General features: G+C 21.1%; 7 protein-coding genes across 7 annotated transcripts; 4 read left to right on the top strand and 3 right to left on the bottom strand.

The window, feature by feature from the left end:
* Positions 1-2638: 2638 nt before the first annotated feature.
* PY17X_0500067 (PIR protein) lies at positions 2639-3752 on the top strand (the record flags this gene model as incomplete). Its single annotated transcript, XM_022957692.2, has 3 exons — positions 2639-2653; positions 2762-3577; positions 3666-3752. The coding sequence occupies 3 exons, from the start codon at positions 2639-2641 to the stop codon at positions 3750-3752; spliced, it is 918 nt and encodes a 305-aa protein (XP_022811139.2).
* Positions 3753-6084: 2332 nt separating this feature from the next.
* PY17X_0500061 (PIR protein) lies at positions 6085-7226 on the top strand (the record flags this gene model as incomplete). Its single annotated transcript, XM_034637752.1, has 3 exons — positions 6085-6099; positions 6211-7050; positions 7140-7226. The coding sequence occupies 3 exons, from the start codon at positions 6085-6087 to the stop codon at positions 7224-7226; spliced, it is 942 nt and encodes a 313-aa protein (XP_034493397.1).
* Positions 7227-8243: 1017 nt separating this feature from the next.
* Positions 8244-9700, bottom strand: PY17X_0500057 (fam-a protein; the record flags this gene model as incomplete). The annotated part of the gene is made up of 6 exons (XM_034637751.1): positions 8244-8318; positions 8476-8706; positions 8791-8900; positions 9024-9093; positions 9188-9434; positions 9570-9700. The coding sequence occupies 6 exons, from the start codon at positions 9698-9700 to the stop codon at positions 8244-8246; spliced, it is 864 nt and encodes a 287-aa protein (XP_034493396.1).
* A 3241-nt stretch (positions 9701-12941) lies between these two features.
* PY17X_0500051 (PIR protein) lies at positions 12942-13987 on the top strand (the record flags this gene model as incomplete). The annotated part of the gene is made up of 3 exons (XM_034637750.1): positions 12942-12956; positions 13076-13813; positions 13898-13987. The coding sequence occupies 3 exons, from the start codon at positions 12942-12944 to the stop codon at positions 13985-13987; spliced, it is 843 nt and encodes a 280-aa protein (XP_034493395.1).
* Positions 13988-16363: 2376 nt separating this feature from the next.
* On the top strand, positions 16364-17535 carry PY17X_0500047 (PIR protein; the record flags this gene model as incomplete). Its single annotated transcript, XM_034637749.1, has 3 exons — positions 16364-16378; positions 16490-17359; positions 17449-17535. The coding sequence occupies 3 exons, from the start codon at positions 16364-16366 to the stop codon at positions 17533-17535; spliced, it is 972 nt and encodes a 323-aa protein (XP_034493394.1).
* A 1160-nt stretch (positions 17536-18695) lies between these two features.
* Positions 18696-20139, bottom strand: PY17X_0500041 (fam-a protein; the record flags this gene model as incomplete). Its single annotated transcript, XM_034637748.1, has 6 exons — positions 18696-18791; positions 18913-19131; positions 19216-19325; positions 19470-19539; positions 19629-19851; positions 20009-20139. 6 exons carry the CDS (start codon positions 20137-20139, stop codon positions 18696-18698), a joined length of 849 nt encoding a protein of 282 aa, XP_034493393.1.
* Positions 20140-21092: 953 nt separating this feature from the next.
* PY17X_0500037 (fam-a protein) lies at positions 21093-22458 on the bottom strand (the record flags this gene model as incomplete). The annotated part of the gene is made up of 6 exons (XM_034637747.1): positions 21093-21116; positions 21234-21467; positions 21561-21670; positions 21791-21860; positions 21957-22194; positions 22343-22458. The coding sequence occupies 6 exons, from the start codon at positions 22456-22458 to the stop codon at positions 21093-21095; spliced, it is 792 nt and encodes a 263-aa protein (XP_034493392.1).
* Between the last annotated feature and the right edge of the window lie 296 nt (positions 22459-22754).

Genomic DNA, 22754 nt, shown 5'->3' with positions numbered 1-22754 from the left:
AATGATTAATATATGTTAAGAAGCTGTATATTGGGAAATAATTTTTATATAATTTTTATATAGTTTTATGTTGTGGAACCCATATTCGGGTTAGGGCTAAGTATTACATTGCATTTAATTTTTTATAATTTGAACACTAATTAAATATATGACCATTCATATATGTTTAATCACGCAGTAAAGCCTAAATATGCAACCAAAAAATGGGTACTACCATTAATATGAAAAGAGTCACATAAAATTTGTTCATAAATTATAATATATATAATTTAGTGTTCATATCGATTTAATATGATTAAAAAAAAATGTCTATATTGCATATATTAATTCATATTATGATATATCATAATTATTTATTATATAAGACTTGTTAACCCAGAGCTATATTGAATTATGCATGTCATAATATATTTATCTATTTGATGAAACATTTTATTCAATAAACTTATTATTTGTATCATATTTGTTTTAATTTCAATTATATTACGCCAACTGAACTGTAATAATATATATTCATAAAATAGCGATCGATATTCGACAATACAACGTTATCTATAAAATGAATTTTATGCATCTAACATTTTTAATAATACAATAAAAATATACATATTAATAAAAAAGTACATTATAGATATAGGGATACTATCCTTTTAACTTTCGATTATATATTTTATAATTTTATGCTAAAGTTTTAAATTCAAATAATAGAGATAGTTCTATATATATTAATTTATTTACTATAAAGGTATAATTTTATACTATCCACTTTAATTTTTAAACTTTATAGTTTTGAAGTATATATAAATTGGAAATATATATTTAAAGTAGTAAAAAAATAAAATATAAATATATTAATAAAATTTAATGCTATAGTTTGTTATAATACTTATAAAAAACTTGATATATAAAATTAATGTTATTATTCTAATATTTATATATATAATATTGTATCAATGACTAAAACCTGAAATATGTTAAAATTGGGGAATATATACAATTATATATTAACGAAAAATATATAGAAAAAGTATGTAATAATTAATTTAATTTGAACTAATAATATTTTTATTATGCTATTATATATACACAAATTCACAAATATATAATTAAATATATTGCTATTTCGAAATAATATATGTTCTAGAATGCTTGATTTAAAAACTATGAAACGAGAAAATAATATACATTGATTTAAACTATTTTTATTAAAAGCATTAATTATTCTGTTGTACTATACTATGATATAGCAGTAACAATAATAATAGTAATAACAATAGATAAAGTATTAAATACGAACAAATGTATTATGCTTATTTGATACTGTTATATGGCTATAAATTAATTATATATATTATTAAAGGTATGATAAAATTAAAATTGTATGCACAAAACATCGAATGAAATAATACAATTCCGACTTAGTATTTTGTTAATGTGCTAATATTAGAATTAGCAATACCAAGAAAAATAATATTAATAATTTTATAGTTTTTCATCATAGAAGTAAATATAGTTTATTATAAAATATAAAGGTAAACTATATATTTAGAAAATAATTCTAAGGCATTTTTAATGTATACATGTATTGAAAGTTTTAATGGTAAAAAATATAAAATATAATTAAACTATGTAGAATAAATAAATATTATATGACTACATCCTTGTCTTAAAAAAACATACTTCCCTTATCTCTCCTATCTAAAATGCAAATATACCAACCTAAATACACATAGTTTTTTATTATACTTTAAAATTTGCATCAATAGTTATTTATATGTTAATAATTAATATCTACTAAGTATTATTTTAAAAATGATATGCATTAAAATACTTATTTAAGCTTATAAATACGGGACCAGTGCTAATTGTCGTTTTAAACCGTGAGAAATATGTGCAAAATATATTATAAAATTATATAATAAGATATATTTCTAAATTTAATTATATAAGAATAAAAATAAAGTTATTGGACTCGTTAACATAGATTGTAAAGTTATCTATATTAAATAAAATAATATTAAAATTATGTATATGCAATTAAAAAAGGGAACAATGCAACTTATTTTGTAAATGTTATAATTTTATAAAAATAAAAGCTATATAATATTAGAAACAATTATATAAAAATTTAATATATTTTAAAAAACTATTATTTATATACTTTTAAGGATTATAGCAATAATATAACTTTTTATTTTTTAGATATATACAATATTTAAGTTTTAGAAGAACAATCATTAAAACATAAAATATAAATATATTCCTTTTCTATGTTTAAACATACTTTAAATTATTTATAAAAGTATATATATTTTTATAACAGAGTTTTACCAGATGTTAGTAAGAATAGCATTTTTTTTATAAAATGCATGGTATTTATATTTAACTAAAATGTATTAAGCAACCCTCTATTTAAGGTAATTTAGCTAATTGTCATAAAATAAGTATAATATGATTTTAGTAATAATATTATTTTATTATTCTATATTAATTTAATTATTGAAAAACTTATAATATATTTAACTACAGACAGTTGTTATATATAGGGCCAAAGTATTTGCGTCACATATTTGGGGGAGTGTATATAAAACAGCATTATTTTACTCAATTTACAAATCAAAAATAAAATACCATCATAATGAATAAAGAAGTGGTATATGCATTTTTGATATTGTATTACATATAAATATCATTAAACTTTATTTTAATAAAATGTTCAATAATATACATTTCTAATATTTGTTTTTAAATGTTTTCTTAGTGTAAAAAGTTTACGAGTATATGGGAATTTTTCCCCGATACATTAGATAAAGGAGAATATAAATTTAATGATAATAATTTTTTAGATAGTTATTGTGGTGGTAATAAGTGTGATAGTGCTTTCGAAAGAATTGCTGGTGGATGTTTATATCTTTTTATGCAAATATTTGGAACTTCTGAATTGTTTACGTCTGTTGCAAATAATAACATCAATATTGTTGATTACATTTTGATATGGTTAAGTTATATGTTAAACCTAAAGGAACAAACAGGAAATGATAACAATCTACAATTTTTTTATAATACAACTATAAATAATGATAGGTATCAAAAGACTATAACTGGCGTTGAAAATTATTATGAAAATTATAAGAATCTTATAGATAAAAAAAAATATTTTTTGGGTATGGATAAAAAAATTATATCTAATTTTTATGAAGCATTTAAATTATTATGTGAAATGTATGCTGAATTTGATGATAAAACACCATATTGCACAAAAAGTTCAGAAAATGCTAACAAATTTGTTAAAAAATATAATGAACTTAATAAAGATCATAGTATTACTGGAAATATTTCCTATAATCAACTATTGTCTACTTTATCAAAAGATTATGATAATTTTATGAATAAATATAATAATACACAATGTTCCAAATCTTCACCTCTTCCAACGATAGAAACAACAGAAAATTTTGCACAACAAATTTTACAAAGTTCTGAGGATACATCATCAAGTTCATCGGCAACAAACAAATTATTTACAGTTTTATCGATATTTGGTGTAATAGCATTTCTTTTAGGAATTTCTTACAAGGTAAATAATAAGGAATTATAAATTATTTTCATTATATATATGCAAACATTAACAAAAAAATCATATGTTTCTTAACATTTTTTATTAGTATTCGTTATTTGGATTTCGGAAACGATTTCAAAAACAAAAATTAAGAGAAAAAATAAAAAATATAAAGAAGAGAATAAATCATTAATATATGATTCGAAGAGAGTGACTATTTCAGGAATATTAATAATGATTGGTATACGATAAGAAACTGTCTATTGAGGAATAATTTTTATATAGTTTTTATGTTGTAGGTCAGGGTTGTGTTTATGTAACCCATATTCTGGTTAGGGCTAAGTATTATATTGCATTTAATTTTGTATAATTTGAACACTAATTAAATATATATACTATACCCGTATGTTTAATATTGAGATGAAGTTAAAAAGTCAAAATATGCAACCAAAAGGGGAATAATCTAACATGAAAGGGATCAATACCAATTTCCCCATAAAGTATAATATATACAATTGTGTGTTTATGCCGATTTAATATGATTAAAATAAAATGTCTATATTGCATAATTAATATAGATATTGATTATATATGAATTTATATTATGCTTTATCACAATTGCCTATTATATAAGCCTTGATAACCCAAAGTTATATCGAATTATGCATATCATAATATATTTCTTTATTTTATGAAAATTTTATTTAGTAAAACTTATGATTTGTATCATATTTATTTTAATTTAAATCATTTTATACAACTGAACTGTAATAATAGATAAACATAAAATATAGATTCATAAATATCGATCGAGAATCGACAACGTAACATAGTCTATAAAAGATTGTTATGGTTCTAACATTTTTAGTAATCAATAAAAATATGCATATTAATAAAAAAATAAATTATAGATATATGTATACTATCCCTTAAAATAACAATTATGTATAGTATCATTTTATGCTAATGTTTTAAATTCAAACAATAGAGATACTTATATATACATTAATTTATTTACCATAAAGGTATAATATTATATTAGTCACTTTAATTTTTAATCTTTATAGTTTTTAAGTATAAATATATTACATTTAGAATTGTTAAAAAATAAAATATAAGTATATTAATAAATTTTTTATCATATTTTATTATAATAATTATAAATAATATGATAGATAGAATAACATTAACATTATATACCTATACATATAAACTGGTAAAATATTATTCAATAACTAATATTGAAATATTGATATATTGTGAAACCTTCTTATAATTAAATACTGATATTAATTTTATAGAGAAGGCAAATAATAATACATTATAATGGTATTAATGTTATGTTTTTGTTAAAGGTTCAATTTTGAATATGGGGTTTTATATTCAAAAAAAATAGATAAATAAAAAAACTGTTAAAGAATCAATTATGTTAAATATCATTTTATTATTCCATATTAACGCATATTATATTGTCGTTGTTTTACCATAGAATTCATAAAATATAGAATTTTTAATAAATTATTTGAATGATATACATTAACTATAACAGTAGAATATATAAGATAAAATTATGTGTAATATTTAGCAAATATTTATATAAATATATATATTAAAGAGCTAATATATCTTATCTCTCTCCTATTAAAGTGCAATATAAGAACCTAATTAAACATAGTTTTATATTATACTTTAAAATATCATCAGTAGGTATATATGTTTAATATTCACTAAGCATTATTTTAAAAATAATATGTATTTAAAGACTTATTTAAGCTTATAAGTATGGGTTCAGTGCTAATATTTGTTTTAAGGAAAGGATGACAAAATATATTATAAAATTACCCAATAAAGTATATTTCTAAAACGGAATGTGTAAGAATAAAAATAAAGTTATTGAAAATGTTAACTATAATTGGAATGGATATATATTAAATAAAAACAATGTAAAATTAAGTATATGCAATTAAAAAAGGGAAAAATGCAATTTATTTTGAAAATACTATAATTTTAATAAAACATGGTATATAGTATTAGAAACAAGTATATACGTATTTAATATATTTAAAAAAATAACTATTTATATACTTTAAGGATTATAGTAATAATGGGTTTCTTAATTGTTTCGATTTTTGCAGTATATTAAAACAAAAGATATGGTATTGGTTATTTTCCATATTAAAGCATGTGTATAAGAGATGTATTTCTAATTCGTTACATTGTTGCTTTAATTTTTATAATAATGCTCATATGAGTGTTATTAAGGATAACAATTTATGTAAAATTGTATCTATACACATAGTAAAACATGTATTAAACATCCTCAAAACACGATAATTTATCTAACTACCGTAAAGTTATTATATTGTTCCATATTATCTTTAAATTAATATTAAAAATGATAATAAAATGTTTAACCATAGACAGTTTTATGCTATGTTCAATTATTTTGTCATTTATTAAGCGTAAAAAATATAAAATAATATGATGTTACATAATCTACATATTATAAACAAAATAAAATTACAATGGATTATGACCTGGTATCTGCATTTTTTAATAAAATTTGTTTTTCCTTGTATTTGTCGATATTATATAATCTATAAATTTCATTAACATATATTTTTATTATACTTTTTAAAATGTTTTCTTAGTGTGAACAGTTTGATACATTGAGAGAATATTTACCCGATGAATTAGAAAAACATAAACCAGCCGATTTTAATAAAAATGAGAATATTAAGTATTACTGCTCTAATAGAGAATCAGAGGAAAAAGATTGTGAGACAGATCTCGATCAAATTAAGGCTGGATGTTTATGGTTGTTTGAGCAATTGTTTTTGGAAAATAAAAAAAATACCAATACTGTTCAATACATTATCATATGGTTAAGTTATAAACTAAATCAAAAGACGTATAATGGAATCAACAATTTAAATGATTTTTACAATAAATGTATAAAAGATAATACGCATTATACTAATTGTAAACAAGATGGTCAAGATTGTAGTAAGCAATTAAATGATCGTATAGGTTATCAAAATTATAAGGAAATCATAAATGGAAGAAAGAGTTTGTTGAATATTAATATTGAAAATATGTCTAAATTTTATGATGCATTTAAATTATTATGTAACATGTATACTGAACTTAATGAAAACAACACAATATCTACGAAATCTATAGAAAGTGCTAAAAAATTTGTTGAAACATATAATGAACTTGATAACGATTCTGGTAATACTAAAGGTGAAGCCTATCATCAAGTATTGTCTACATTATTAAGTGATTATAATAATTTTAAAAGTTCTTGTGTTGATAGCGTTGATTGTAACAAAATTCCATCCCTTACATCGTCAGAAACAGAAGAAAGTGGTATGCAAAGTTCTGAAAAGATTTGTGATGATACACCAAGCTTGTCGATAGTAAAAAAATTAATTCTAGCTTTATTAATATTCAGTACAATATCAATCTTTTTGGGAATTTTTTTTAAGGTAAATAATAAGAAATTTAAAAATTATTTTCATTAAATATATGCAAACGTTAACAAAAAAATCGTACACTTCTTAACATTTTATATTAGTGTTCGTTATTTGTATTACGGAAAAGAGCTCAAAAAGAATATTTAAGAGAAAAGCTAAAAAATATAAAGAAGAGAATGAATCATTAATATATTATTCGAAGAGTATTGACTATTTCAGGAATAATAACAATGATTGATATATTTAATAAACTGGCTATTTGGAAGTAATTTTTGACCATAATTTTGGGGTTTATAAGAATAATTGAATAATATAACCAATTAAATATAAAGTTATATATGTATATTTATTACATTTTTGTATGGCTCTACATCATTTTTATATAGTTTTTATGTTGTGAATTAGGGTTAAGTATTATATTGTATTTAATTTGAATAATTTTATAATATTTATTAGTTTAAGGAATTGTTTTAAAGGTTTAGGGTTATATTGAATTATATATATCATAAAATGGTCATGTTATGAATATTTTTATTTAACGAAACTGCTTATTTTCATTCTACATTTATGTTATATTTTATTTTTTCTATGAATGTATATGAATTTTTTTTAAAGGAAAGAATGTTTTAGTTGGCTTATTATAATGTTCACATATATGTGTATAAAATATATTGGTATTATATGGTTTAAATAAGAATATAAAAAATGATTACATCAACATTTATATTGAATCATTCTGACCATCTTATTAATTTCATTACTATAAATAATATTAAAATCAAATATCACTTACAAATAAAGAATCGTTTAAATATATGGCACATTAGCCAAAGTTTTAGCCTATGATGATGTTTATGTTTGTAAACAAAAAAAAGGTGATAAGAATTAAATGAAAGGAATATCATGAATAATAACAATTCTATTTGTAGTATTCACGAAATTAATATGTATAGATACATTCTAATATTAAAAGACAAACAAATAATATATATATAAAACGTTATAATATTAAAAGACAAAAAAATAATATATATAAAACATTATAATATTAAAAGACAAAAAAATAATATATATATATAACATTCTTAAAACAAAAGAACATTTTATGATGATAATTTAAAGCAATTATTATGCACATAAACAAATCGTTTTATTAACATAAATTTTCTAATATTAGGCGGTGAAAAATATATATGAAATATATGTTATTTTTGAGGGGAAAAATTATTTAAAGCTTTTCTAATCATGCGTTTTAGGAAACTGGGGGCATAGCGATCAATCTAAGGAAAAAAACATAAATGGATGAATATATAAAATGTTTATATTTTTTTGCAAGTTATAGTATATATTATAAATGTGTACATTTATTTAAAATAATGTTTTTTTAGCAATTGTTGAAATAAACTATTATGTTTCTAAAATTTGTATATTGATTACAGATTCGACATGGGTGACATCAAGATATTTGTCTTTTTTTTCAATGATATATCCAGCTATGTTAACAAATGTTTTTTTTAAGTATCCTTTTCTAATATCATCTTCAGAATTAATGTCAGTTTTGAATAAATTTGCGCTTTTTACGATTTCGTTTTCATATTTTTCATTGGAAGGGTTATGATCATTTATATTTGCTGAAGTCATGACAATTATAGTTTTGTTTTCTGATATCTACAAAATTAATAAAAGTATATTGCATAAATTATTGTGAATAATATGATTTATAACGAAATAGAAGAAGAAAGTTTTGCTTACTTCAAATTTTGCAGCTAAAGCATAAAAATATTTCTCACGAGACCATGGCCATTTTCTGGAACGTTGTTGTATTATTACTAAATTTGGAGTGTACACACGGGCAATTTTTCCTAATAAACATATTATAAAATTGCATATATATATAATTAAAATATGATGAGTTTGAAGATATGGGAAAGAATAAATAGTAACAATATTATGTTAATTTGGGTAATTATTTATGTTTTGTATACTTTTAACCGAGCCTATATACAAAAAATGATCACTATCGGGATCCCAATACTTGTTTATTATTTTATTATACTAATGGAAATAAAGAGAAATATATATATATATTATAATTATTTTTTAATTTCAATTTGGTTTATAACTTTTAATCATGTTTGTTAATTGATACCATATCTGGATTATCAACTATATATTGTTTTTTTTCAACATTTGTATTATATTGATATTTTACATTATCAAAGCGCACATAATCAGTATAATATATTTTATATAATCCATAATCAACTATATTTGTAGTATGATATTCTAATTGTATTAAAGCTTCTTTCATAACGTTGCATGCATTTTTAGTTTCTTTGGGATCGTTACATAATAGGTGCTTGTTTTTTTCATATATTTCTTCTGTATTATCATTGCTAAAAATCAACATATTTTTAATGTGTACAAAAATAAAGTTATTGTATTTTAATATTTTTGCAAAGACGTACACATTTAATATTTTCATAATGAAATATGTAATATACATTATATATATTGTTGTATTTTCTTACGTAGGATAACGATTTGTTGATTTGGGTTTTGTATCTTTTTTTAAAGAAAGCTCGATTACAATGGTTTTATTATTAACACATAGGGGGATGGTTAAAAGAAAAAAAACAATTTTAATATAAAACTTATTCATTTTTGAAGTTTACAAACAAAATATTAAAATATATATCAGTATTTTTTTAATTAAAAATTAACTCGGAAATCTGTACAAGTATAATTAAAATTGAAGCTAATCATTTTCTCCAATAAAGTATAAAAACTATTATTTAAACGGTAAATGTGTTCTTTTATCATATTCATAAGTTTAATATATTTTTTATTTAAATAATTCAACCACAAAACGACATCAATAACAGAAGCTTTCATAAATAATGGATATCAAAAATAAATAACTTTAATTATATAATTGATATTTTTAAATATAGCATTATGAATACATATATTTTATATTTTTATGATTGATCAAACTCAATTTAAAATTTACAAAACAGTTCATTACGTATGGAAATACACATATACTTACATTAATAAATAAAATATCATAGTACTATAAATATTATATTAAATAATTTAATATGAGAAATGCAGTTGATTCTATATATTACTAATACTACTATAATAAGAATATTTTTACTTCATAATAATAGTATGATAAAATTTATATTATGATAATTACACATTTGTGATTTTTTTATCACTTTTAATACAAATTTTACTAAATAACACTTTTCTAGCAAAATTGTTAATTTTATAAAAATTATTTATTGGTATTAATATTGATGGCTATGTTTTTTGTAAATTAATAGAAATTATAATTTTCCTTTTAATAGTAAAACAGAGAATATGTAAATTTAAAAAAGATACAAATAAAGTATGAAATAAAATATGAAATAAAATAATGAAACATAAAGTTGTAAAGTCAAAAATATATAATGTAATTAATTTGTTTTTTAATTATAATATTCTTGATGTCGAGCTGTTCATGTATTATGGATCAAGGTTATGTTTATGGTTCTGGGATATTGTAATTACATTTTTTATAATTGAATATATTTATGATTAAATTTTTATAATTGAATATATTTATGATTAAATTTTTATAATTAAATATATTTATGATTAAATTTTTATAATTAAATATATTTATGATTAAATTTTTATAATTAAATATATTTATGATTAAATTTTTATAATTAAATATATTTATGATTGTGTATGATAATCTGGAGATGATGTGTAAATATAGAAGGAAAAAAGGAGTAGTGTGATTAATATGAAATAGGTGATAATATTTTTTTGATAAAGTATAATATATAAATTTAAAATGATTAAAATTATTAAAATAATATATTAGATATATAAATATTGGTTATATATGAAGTGATATTATGGTATATGATAATTGTCTATTATATAAAAGTTGTTAATCAGGGGGTATATTGAATTATGGAGATTATAATATACAATGGATTTGTTTGTTTGATGAAATATTTTATTTAGTAAAAGTTATTTTGATTTAAATTATATTACGGGAATATATGTTGTAATAATAGCATTATATGTGAGGGTGGGTATGAATTATAAGATGATTGATTTTGGATATTGCTGTCATTATATCTTGAGGTTGATGGGTATATTTTTATTGTTAATTAAGGACATATAATAGATAGTGATAAAATATAGGTTGATATATATATCTATAGGGAATCGACAATATGACGTTGTCTGTAGATATTAGTATGCTTCTAACATTTTTGAAGTTTTAATTGTAGTTACTATTCTCTTTTTGTATTTCATATTTGTATTAATAGAAATTGATTTATACGGCATAATTTATTTATCATAAGGTATACTAACACATTAATCACTATTAATTTGTAAGTTTTAATGATATGGTGTATATATAAATTGGAAATATATTATAAATGGTAAATTGAAAAAATATAAGTATATTAATAAAATTTAATGTTATAGTTCTAGTAATTATAAATAATATGATAGACAAAATGCGTTATTATTATATGCTTATACATATAAACTAATATTGAAATGTTATTTCATTGTGAAACCTTCATATAATTAAACATTAATATTATCGAAAAGACATAATACTGCATTATAAAGGTATCAATGTTATATATTTTGTTAAAGATCCACTTTGGGATATATGGTTTTATATTATAAAAATATGAGGAATGGAGAAAAGGTTAAAGACTCAATTCATGTTAAATGTCATTTTATTATTCCATATTAATGGATATTATACTATCAATGCTTAGTGAATCGTATTTAATTACAAACAACAGTATGTTATCATAGAATTAATAAAATATAGAATTTTCAATAAATTATTTGAATGTATATCCATTAATAACTATAAAAATATAATATATAAGATAAAAATGGACAATCCATAAAATGTACGAATATTTACATAAATTTATATATTAAAGGAGAAAATATATCTTATCTCTCTCCTATTAAAGTGCAATATAAGAACCCAATTAAACATAGTTTTTTATTATACTTTAAAATTTCATCATTAATTATTTATATGTTATATATTTAATATTTATTAAGTATTATTTTAAAATAAATCTACATTCAAAGACTTATTTAGGCTTATAAGTACGGGTTCAGTGTTAATTGTTGTTTTAGAGAATGGAAAAGATGGGAAAATGTATAATAAAATTACCCAACAGAGAATACATCTAAATTGGGATATGTAGGAATAAAAATCAAGTTATTTAACGCATTAAAATTATTTTTTAATTTATCTATATTAAATACAAATAATATAAATTTATATAATATGCATAGAAAACGGTGCATGTAACTAAATTTGAGAATGCTATAATTTTAGAAAAAAACATATTATATATTATAAGAAAGAATCATGTAAATATTTAATATATTTAAAAAATTACTATTTATATACTTTAAGGATTCTAATAATAGCTTTCTTAATTTTTTATATGTGTGCAGTATCTATGTTTTAGGACGTTGTTTATGTTCTGTATTAAAGCATGTGCATAAGTATACATTTTTTAGATTCATTATAAAAGTATATCCATTTTTATAATATAGTTATACCAAATGTTAGTAAGAATAGTTTTTTTGTATAAAATGCATCATATATATGGCAAAAGTGTATAAGCAACCTTCTATTTAAGGTAATTTATCTAAGTGCCATAAAATGAGTATAATATTTTAGTAATATTAATATATTATTATTTTACATGAAGTTAAAAATAATAATATGTTCAACGAAAGATAATTGATATGTAAATATCTTGAGTAAATATACCATATATTCTATGCAATATATATAAACATCACCCCGCATAATCTCCAAATTATAACAGAATTTCATTATGTCTTATAGAGTGGTATATATATTTTTTATTATATTATTCGTATGTTGCATTCATACAAATTATATTAATTTTAATTTTATTAACATTTATATTAATACATTTTTTGTTTAATTCGTAAAATATATTCGTAGTGTGATATAATTAGTGCGATTGATAATTATGTTGATGATCCGAAGAACTCGAAAGGATATAATTCTATTAGTCATTTTGATTATTATTGCCCTGATAGTAACTGTGATACTGATGAAAAAAGAGTTTGTTCTGGTTTTTTAGCATTACTAAAATTGTTTGAGCGTATTGATAATCATGAAAAATTAGAGAGCGATAAACTTGCTGAATATGCTATTTTATGGTTAAGTTATAAACTAAATCAAAAAACACAAAATGGAACCACAAAATTATACGATTTTTATAATAACCATATAAAAACAAATAGTAAATATAAAGAGCATATAACTGCTGGTGATAAGATTAATAATGATGTTATAAAAAATAAAATAAAATCGATGAATATGAATATTAAAGATATATCTAATTTTTATGATCCATTTAAATCATTATGTAAAATGTATATTGAAGTTGATGCAAATAACCAATGCATGTCATGTTTAGAAAATGCTGGAGAATTTTTTGAAAAATGTGAAAAAGTTAAAAATACTTTGGATATTTCTAAAGGAAGTTCTTATTCACAACTATGGTATAGTTTATCAAATGATTATGATAAATTTAAAGAGAAATATAATAATGTTAAGTGTGGTTATGTCTCATCACCTGTAGCTTGTCCACGAAGTTCAGTAACAAAAAATACACTAATTAAAATTGCAATTATATTTGTTGCATCATCAATTTTGTTGGGAGTTTCTTATAAGGTAAATAATAAGGAATTAAAAAAAATATTATATATATGTAAACATTAACAAAAAAATCATTTACTTCTTAACATTTTATATTAGTATTCGTTATTTGGATTTCGGAAAAAAGTTAAAAAACGTTTAAGAAGAAAGCTAAAATCATTAAGAAGAAAATGGTTAATTGATATATGATTCGAAAAGTAATGACTATTTCAGGAATAGTAATAATGATTGATATATTTTAGGAAACTGTTTATTTGGAAATAATTTTGCATAATTGTTATATAGTTTTTATGTTGTGGAACCCATGTTTAGGGTTAAGTATTATATTGCATTTAATTTTTTATAATTTGAATACTAATTAAATATATGTTTCATTCTGTATGTTTAATAATGAGAAGTCCAAATATGCAACTGCAAAGGGTACTTCCATTAATATGAAAAGGGTCACATTACATTTTTTCATAAAGTATAATAAGTGTTCATTCTGATTTAATATAATTAAAAAAAATGTCTATATTGTATATATTAATATAGATATTGATTATATGTGAATTCATATTATGCTATATCATATTTGTCTATTATATAAATTTGTTTAATCTATGGTTATATCAAATTATGTATAACACATGTTTTTTATTTGATGAAACATTTTATTTGGTAAAACTTATTATTTGTATCATATTTATTTGAATTTAAATTATATTTTAATAACCGAATAGTATAATAATTTTATATATCAGAGTATAATTATAATTCGATTCATTTGGAACAATTGTCTACATTATAATATACCTTCATGTTAATTAAGCACACTACTAATATATAACAGATAATCATAAAATATAGACGTATGGTATATTGATCGAGGTTCAACAATATAACATTTTCTATAAAATATTATTATGCTCCTAACATTTTTTGAAGTTTTAATTGTAGCTACCATTCTTTTGTATTAATAGAAGTTGCATTATATACGTTAATTTATTTATCATAAGGTATAGTAATAGATTAATTACTATTAATTTTAAACATTATAGTTTTGAGGTATAAATAAATTATATTTTAAAATAGTTAAAAGAAAAAACATAAGCATATTAATAAAATATAATTTTATAATTTGATAGATAGAATAGCGTTATTATTATATGACTATACATCTAATAAAATACTCTACCAATAACTAATATTGAAATATTGTTATATTGTAAAATATTCATATAATTATATATGAATTTTATCGAAAAGACACAGAATAATACATTATAATGATATAATTTTTATATATTTGTTAACGATCCAAATTGGGATATGTAGTTTTATATTTTAAAATATGGGCAATGGAGAAAAGGTTAAAGACTCAATTAATCTCAAATTCCATTTCAATAACACATATTATATTATCATTGTTTAATGAATCATCATTTTGTAATCTTAAATAGCATTATTTTACCATATAATTAATAAAATATAGGAAATTTAACGAATTATTTTAATGTATATCCATTGATAACAATAACAATAAAATATATAAGATAATAATGAACATTGCAGAACATTTAACAAATATTTATCCAAATATATATATTAAAAGAGCAAATATATCTTATCTCTCTCCTCTTAAAGGGCAATATAAGAATCTAATACACATAGTTTTCTATTATACTTTAAAATTTCATCAGTAGGTATTTATATGTTATATATTTAATATTAATAGAAAGGCATAATAAATGTTTAACATTTACTATGTATTATTTTAAAAATAATATAGATTCAAAGACTTATTTAAGCTTATAAATACGGGTTCAGTGCTAATTGTTGTTTTAAAGAATGGAAAAGATGGGAAAATATATAATAAAATTACCCAATAAAGAATATTTATAAATTGAAGTATATAGAAATAAAAATAAAGTTATAGGAATCATTAAAATGGATTATGAATTAATCTATATTAAATAAAAATAATATGAATTTATGTAATTTTCATAGAAAATGGAGCATGTAACTTAATTTGAAGATACTATAATTTTAGAAAAAACTATATTATATATTATAAGAAACAATAATGTAAATATTTAATATATTTTAAAAAATGACTATTTATATACTTTTAAACATTATAGTAATAATGGATTTCTTAATTGTTTCGATTTTTTCAGTATATTAGCTTTGAGACACCATTTATTAAAACAAAAGATATGACGTTGTTTATTTTATATATTAAAGCATGTGTATAAGATGATATATTTTTAATTCATTATAATCTTATTTTGATTTTATTATAGAATTATACTGAAAGGTATTAGGAATAACAATTTATGCACAAATTTATATACAAATAACCAATAATGCATCAAATAACCAAAATTTATGGGAATTTAAGTTCCATAAAACTATTATATTGTTCCAAATTACCTTTAAATTAATATTAAAAATGATAGGAATTTATTTAAACACAAACGATTTTATATTAGACTTCAATTATTTTGTCATTTATTAAGCGTAAAATATATAAAACAATATTATGTTACATAATTTACATATTATAAACAAAATAAAATCACAATGGATTACCCCCTGGTATATGCATTTTTTAATAAAGTTTACCTTTCCTTGTATTTGTCGATATTATATAATCTATAAATTTCATTAACATATATTTTTATTATACTTTTTTAAATGTTTTTTTAGTGTGAAAAGTTTGATGAGTTAAAAAAAAGCTTACCCGATGAATTAGAAAACCATGCATCAGTCGATTTTAATCAAAATGAGAATATTAAGTATTACTGCCCTAATGGAGTTACAGGAAATCAATGTGAGACTGAGCTCGATAAAATAAATGCTGCATGCTTATGGTTGTTCAATGAAAATATTGCTAATGGGATTGATGATTTAAGTAATGAAGATGTTAAATCGTTTATTATATACATTATGATATGGTTAAATTATATGTTAAACCTAAAGAATGATGAAAAAACCAACCTAAATAATTTTTATACTATTATAGAAAAAAATACGAATTATACTAATTGTACAAATGGTAATAGTGATTGTAGTAATAAATTAAAAGGAAAAACGGGATATAATAATTTTAAGGAAATCATAGATAACAGAAAGGATTTGTTGAACATTAATTTTGAAGATATATTTAAATTTTATGATGCATTTAAATTATTATGTAAAATGCATACTGAATCTAATAAAAACACGCTAGAATGCAACGAATATTTGGTATATGCAAATAAAATTGTTGACAAATTTAAAGAACTTAATGAAAGTTCTAGTGTTACTGGAAACACTTCATATAGTCAAATATGGTCTACTTTATCAACTGATTATGATAATTTTAAAGAGAACTATAACGATATTTGTAGGGGTATTCCATCGTTTCCACCGATAAAAAAAACACAACATAACGTAAAAATTTCTGAAGATCATTCTGAACATGGTTCTGTACAAAATTATGGTGTTACATCATCAAGCTTGTCGATAGTAAAAAAATTAATTCTAGCTTTATCAATATTCAGTGCAATAACAATTTTTTTGGGAATTTTTTATAAGGTAAATAATAAGAAATTTAAAAATTATTTTCATTAAATATATTCAAACGTTAACAAAAAAATCGTACACTTCTTAACATTTTATATTAGGGTTCGTTATTTGTATTACGGAAAAGAGCTCAAAAACAACATTTAAGAGAAAAACTAAAAAATATAAAGAAGAGAATGAATCATTAATATATGATTCGAAGGGAGTGACAATTTAGGAATAATAATAATGATTTATATATGTTAACAAACTGTCTATTTCGAAGTTATTTTTGGTCATAATTTTTGCACAATTTTTATATAGTTTTTATGTTGTGGAACCCATATTTGGGTTAGAGCTAAGTATTATATTGGATTTAATTTTGAATGATTTTATAATATTTATTAGTTTAAGGAATTGCTTTAAATATATATAGAAAATAAGTTATTAAAAATATTTATAGGATAAGTTGGAGTTTTTATGATTTAAATTAAGTCTAAATATGTAAGAAAAAATAGGGATGAAAAGGAGCAATAAAGAAATATATTTTGATAAATTATAAGAATTGAATTTCATGTTAATATAACTTAATGTTAAATATGTTGAACTATGCACTTTTTATATTTGATTGTTAAATTCGTGGTAAATATATTTAAGAGGTCTTATTAAATGTATCATAATTTATTATTATATAAGAAGTGTTAATTGGATTATATGGTTCGATTGATGTATACATACCACAATATAAAGACATTTGATTTATTTGATGGGAGAGTTATTTGAATTTAATATATGATTCGTACCTTAAATAGAATATGTCTTATATGTGAAGGTATAAAATTATAATAAAATGGGTTTTAATAGATTGTTTACATTATAATTAAAAATGGATAAAAAAAATATGGATACATATTTAAGTTATATTCATATTATATTGATTATTTGAGTGGATAAAGTAAATGATAAGTATTTTATATTTGAGGATGGTGATCGATATATCTTATGATATTTGTATATTGATATAGAATTAATTACTAACAAGTTTTATGACAATAATAAAGTACGAAACATAAATTTTTAACGTAAAAAAAATGATCGAACTAATATTAAGGGCAATAATAAAGAACATGTAATTGAATTATAGCATTAATTAATTGATTTCATCACAAAATTGAATACATTGAATATATTTTAATTCAAACGGAAGAGGAAATTACATACTAAACAATAATTTTTAAAGCGGTCAAAATATTGTGATGGTAATTTAAATAGGGACTACATATAAAGATAAATTAATTTGATTAAAATATGCATCCTAATATTAAAGTGTTGAAAGAGTTATACTTGGGATATATTGTTGTTTACTAGATCAAATGCGTTGTGGTAAGCTTAGGATATTTGTATATGCAAGTTCTCTTTCTCTTTTATCGTTGTCTAAGTCGGTAGAATTGCCAGAATCATAAATCTACGAAAAAAATGGAAAAATAAAATATGTGAATATCATAAAATATATGACATATACAGAAGCAATATTGTCGATAAATGTTAAAATGCGAAAAAAATGAATATTTGTTGAGATCGCTTACAACATTGATATAAGTAACTTGAACGTTATCTTCCCCTTTTTTAACTACAAATCCGGCTATGTTAGCACTTAATTTGGTTAATGCTTCCTCAGGATCAATGTCAGTTTGGATTGATTGTGTATTTTCTAATATTTCATTCATATTAGGTTCACCATCATTTTGACCGAGATAATTTAGAGGTCTTGAAGGACAAAGAATTACAGTTGTGTCATTTGAATGCTACAAAATTAATGAATAAAAAACATATATGTATTGTGTAAATTAATGTATAATAACATGAATAATGGAAAAAAATGCCCTTACTTTAACTCTTGCGGCTAAAGCATATTTTTTTGTGAGGGGTGTATAATTAGGATCTATGCTAAGTTTTTCAAGCACGATTAAATAATTGCAGTATACACGAGCAAGCTTTCCTAAAAAAATGATTATTTTGGATATATAAATGAAATATTATGAATATAAGAAAATGTTAATAAAAATGGTAAAGAACAGTAAACTTGAAAGATGCGTAAATAGTGAGAAGCAGATATTAAATTGATTGATTATTTTTTATGTACCATTAATAAACCTTTCATCGGGTTTTTTGTTATGATTGAAATCCCAGAGTTTCCTTAATACGTTAGAGTACTAATGAAAAAAAAATGTGGATATGTATAATAATGATTATTTAATCTGAAGTTATTTTTATATGTTAAGTGTTGTTTGGTATTTGATACGTTAGAGGCAGATGGGATCGTAAGATGAAGTCTTCCAATATCCATATTTCCAATTTTCTTAGAATATATAATTTTATCTCCATTTTCTGTAGAATGGGTCGAATAATCGTCTATACCTGTCTCAGAAAGTTTTATTAAAAATTCTGAAGCATCGTTTGCGTGATCCAATGCTACTAAAGCTTCATCAAGGTCTTCACATGTCAATTCTGGGAACTCTTCAAATCTTGGATTCGAAATATTATTGGTGAAAGTGAGATTATTTTTAATGGGTAAAAAAAAGAAAGAAATGAATTTATAAAATGGGATTTATAATATTTAATGATTATGGATATTTATATTATATGTATATTATATGTATATATTTTTCGATATTTTCATACAATGGTTTTTGGCGTGAGGGGTTGGCGTTAATAGTAACATCTGAAGGGTGCCCAGTTGCAAATGTTACATTTTGTGTGTATCCTGCGAGACTTAGAAGTGGCAAAGCGATCTTAATATAGCCTTTATTCATTTTTGGATTTGATAATTAAAATGTTTTAAAAAGTGTAAAAAAAGGTTATATTAGTAGATTTGAAATGGAAGGAAAAGAATGTGCACGGAATTTATAAAAAAATAATACTTAATCAAAAATAAAAAGTAAATTTATATAATTATTTAAATGAACTCATTGCAAGGTGAGAAAAATAGCGCACACAAATTATAAAGCACACAGAACATTATGATTTTAAGGGTTCAGGGTTTAGGAATCAGGGCTCATGGTTATATTGAATTATATATATCATAATACGTTCATTTTATGAATATTTTTATTTAACGAAACTGCTTATTTTTATTCTCCATTTATGTTATATTTTATTTTTTCTATGAATGTATATGAATTTTTTTTAAAGCAAACACTGTTTTAGTTAGTTTATTATAATGTTCACACATATGTGTATAAAATATATTGGTATTATATGGTTTAAATAACAATATAAAAAATGATTACATCAACGTAACATTTATATTGAATCATTCTGACCATCTTATTAATTTCATTACTATAAATAATATTAAAATCAAATATCACTTACAAATAAAGAATCGTTTAAATATATGGGATATCCTCCCAAATTTTAGCATATAGATGATGTCCATGTTTGTAAACAAAAAAGGGTGATAGGTATTAAATGAAAGGAATATGACAAATAAAAGATCTTCATAAGTTATAACAGTTTTATTTGTATTATTCAAAAAATTAATACATATAGATACATTATAATATTAAAAGACATAACAAATAACAGACAAGAACAAAACAATCATAAAACAAAAAAATATGTTATGATGGTAATTTAAATAAATACCATTCATGAAAATAAATCGTTTTATTAACAAAAATTCTCTAATATTACGGTGGTGAAAAATATATGATTATTTATAAGGGAAAAAGTAGTATAAAGTTTTTCCAATAATATTTTTTTGTTAAATGGAACCATGTTCATCATTCTAAGAAAAAAAAGATAAATGGATGATTATATAAAATGTTAAAATTTGTTTCAAATTATAAATATGTACAATTATTTAAATAAATTATTATATTATTAAAATCTGTATACTGTTTACAGAGTCGACATAGATGATATAAATATGGTTCTTTCTTTTTTCAACAATGTATCCACTTATGTTAACAAACATTTTTTTTAATTCTCCATTTCTAATATCATCTTCAGAATCAATTTCAGCTTGGAATAAATTTGCACTTTCTACTATTTTATTTTCAAAATATTTTTTATTTTTACGGTTGTGATCAATTATATTTGCTGAAGCCATGACAATTATAGTTTTGTTTTTTGATATCTACAAAATTAATAAAAATATATTGCATAAATTATTGTGAATAATATGAGAATTACGATTTATAACGAAATAGAAGAGGAAAGGTTTGCTTACTTTATATTTTGCAGCTATAGCATAAAAATATTTCTCACGAGACCATGGCCATTTTTTCCAACGTTGTTGTATCATTAATAAATTTGGAGTGTACATACGGACAATTTTTTCTAAAAAAATATTATAAAATTGCATAGATATAATTAAAATATCATGATTTTGAAGATATGGGAAAGAATAAACAGTAACAATAATATGTTAATTTTGGTAATTATTTATGTTTAGTATACTTTTAACCGAGCCTGGATAAAAATAATTGCCACTATTTGGATCCCACACCTCGTTTATTATTTCATTATACTAATGGAAGCAAAGAGAAATATATGTATATAAATTATAATAATTTTTTAATTTCAATTTAGTTTATAACTTTTGATGTTGTTCGTTAATTGATACCTTATTCGGATCATCAATTATATATTTAACTTTTTGAATTTTTGTATGCTTTTTATGTTTTTTTTTATAAAAAACCATATACTCAGAAGGATTTCCACAACACTTTTTATAACCATCTTTACTTGTAGCATGATGTTCTAAATGTTTTAAAGCGTCATTCATAAATTTGAACGCTTTTCTAGATTCATTGCGATTGGTACATAGTAGGTGTTTGTTTTTTTTATATATTTTTTCTGAACTATCATTGATAAAAATGAACATATTTTTAATGTGTACAAAAATAAAGTTATTGTATTTATATTATAACATTGTTGCAAAGACATACATTTAATATTTTCATAATGAAATATGTAACATATATTATATATATTGTTGTATTTTCTTACGTAGGATAACGTTTTGTATCTTTTTTTGGAACAAGCTCAGTTGCAAGGGTTTTATTATTCACATATATGGGGATGATTAAAAGAAAAAAAACAATTTGAATATAAAACTTATTCATTTGGGAACTTTGCAAACTATTAAAATATATATCAGTATTTTTTTTAATTAAAAATTAACAACTCGGAAATATGGAGACGTGTAATTAAAATTGAAGCTAATCATTTTCTCCAATAAAATATAAAAACTATTATTTAAACGGTAAATGTGTTCTTTTGTCAAATTTATAAGTTTAATATATTTTTTATTTAAATAATTCAACCACAAAACGGCATCAATAACAGAAGCTTTCATAAATAATGAATATCAAAAATAACTTTAATTATATAATTGATATTTTTAAATATAGCATTATGA

This window comes from Plasmodium yoelii (genome assembly GCF_900002385.2).
Source record: "Plasmodium yoelii strain 17X genome assembly, chromosome: 5".
In the NCBI taxonomy this organism is placed as follows: Eukaryota; Apicomplexa; class Aconoidasida; order Haemosporida; family Plasmodiidae; genus Plasmodium; species Plasmodium yoelii.
The sequence above is the reverse complement of the archived record's forward strand: the minus strand, read 5'-3'. Positions and strand labels throughout refer to the sequence as shown.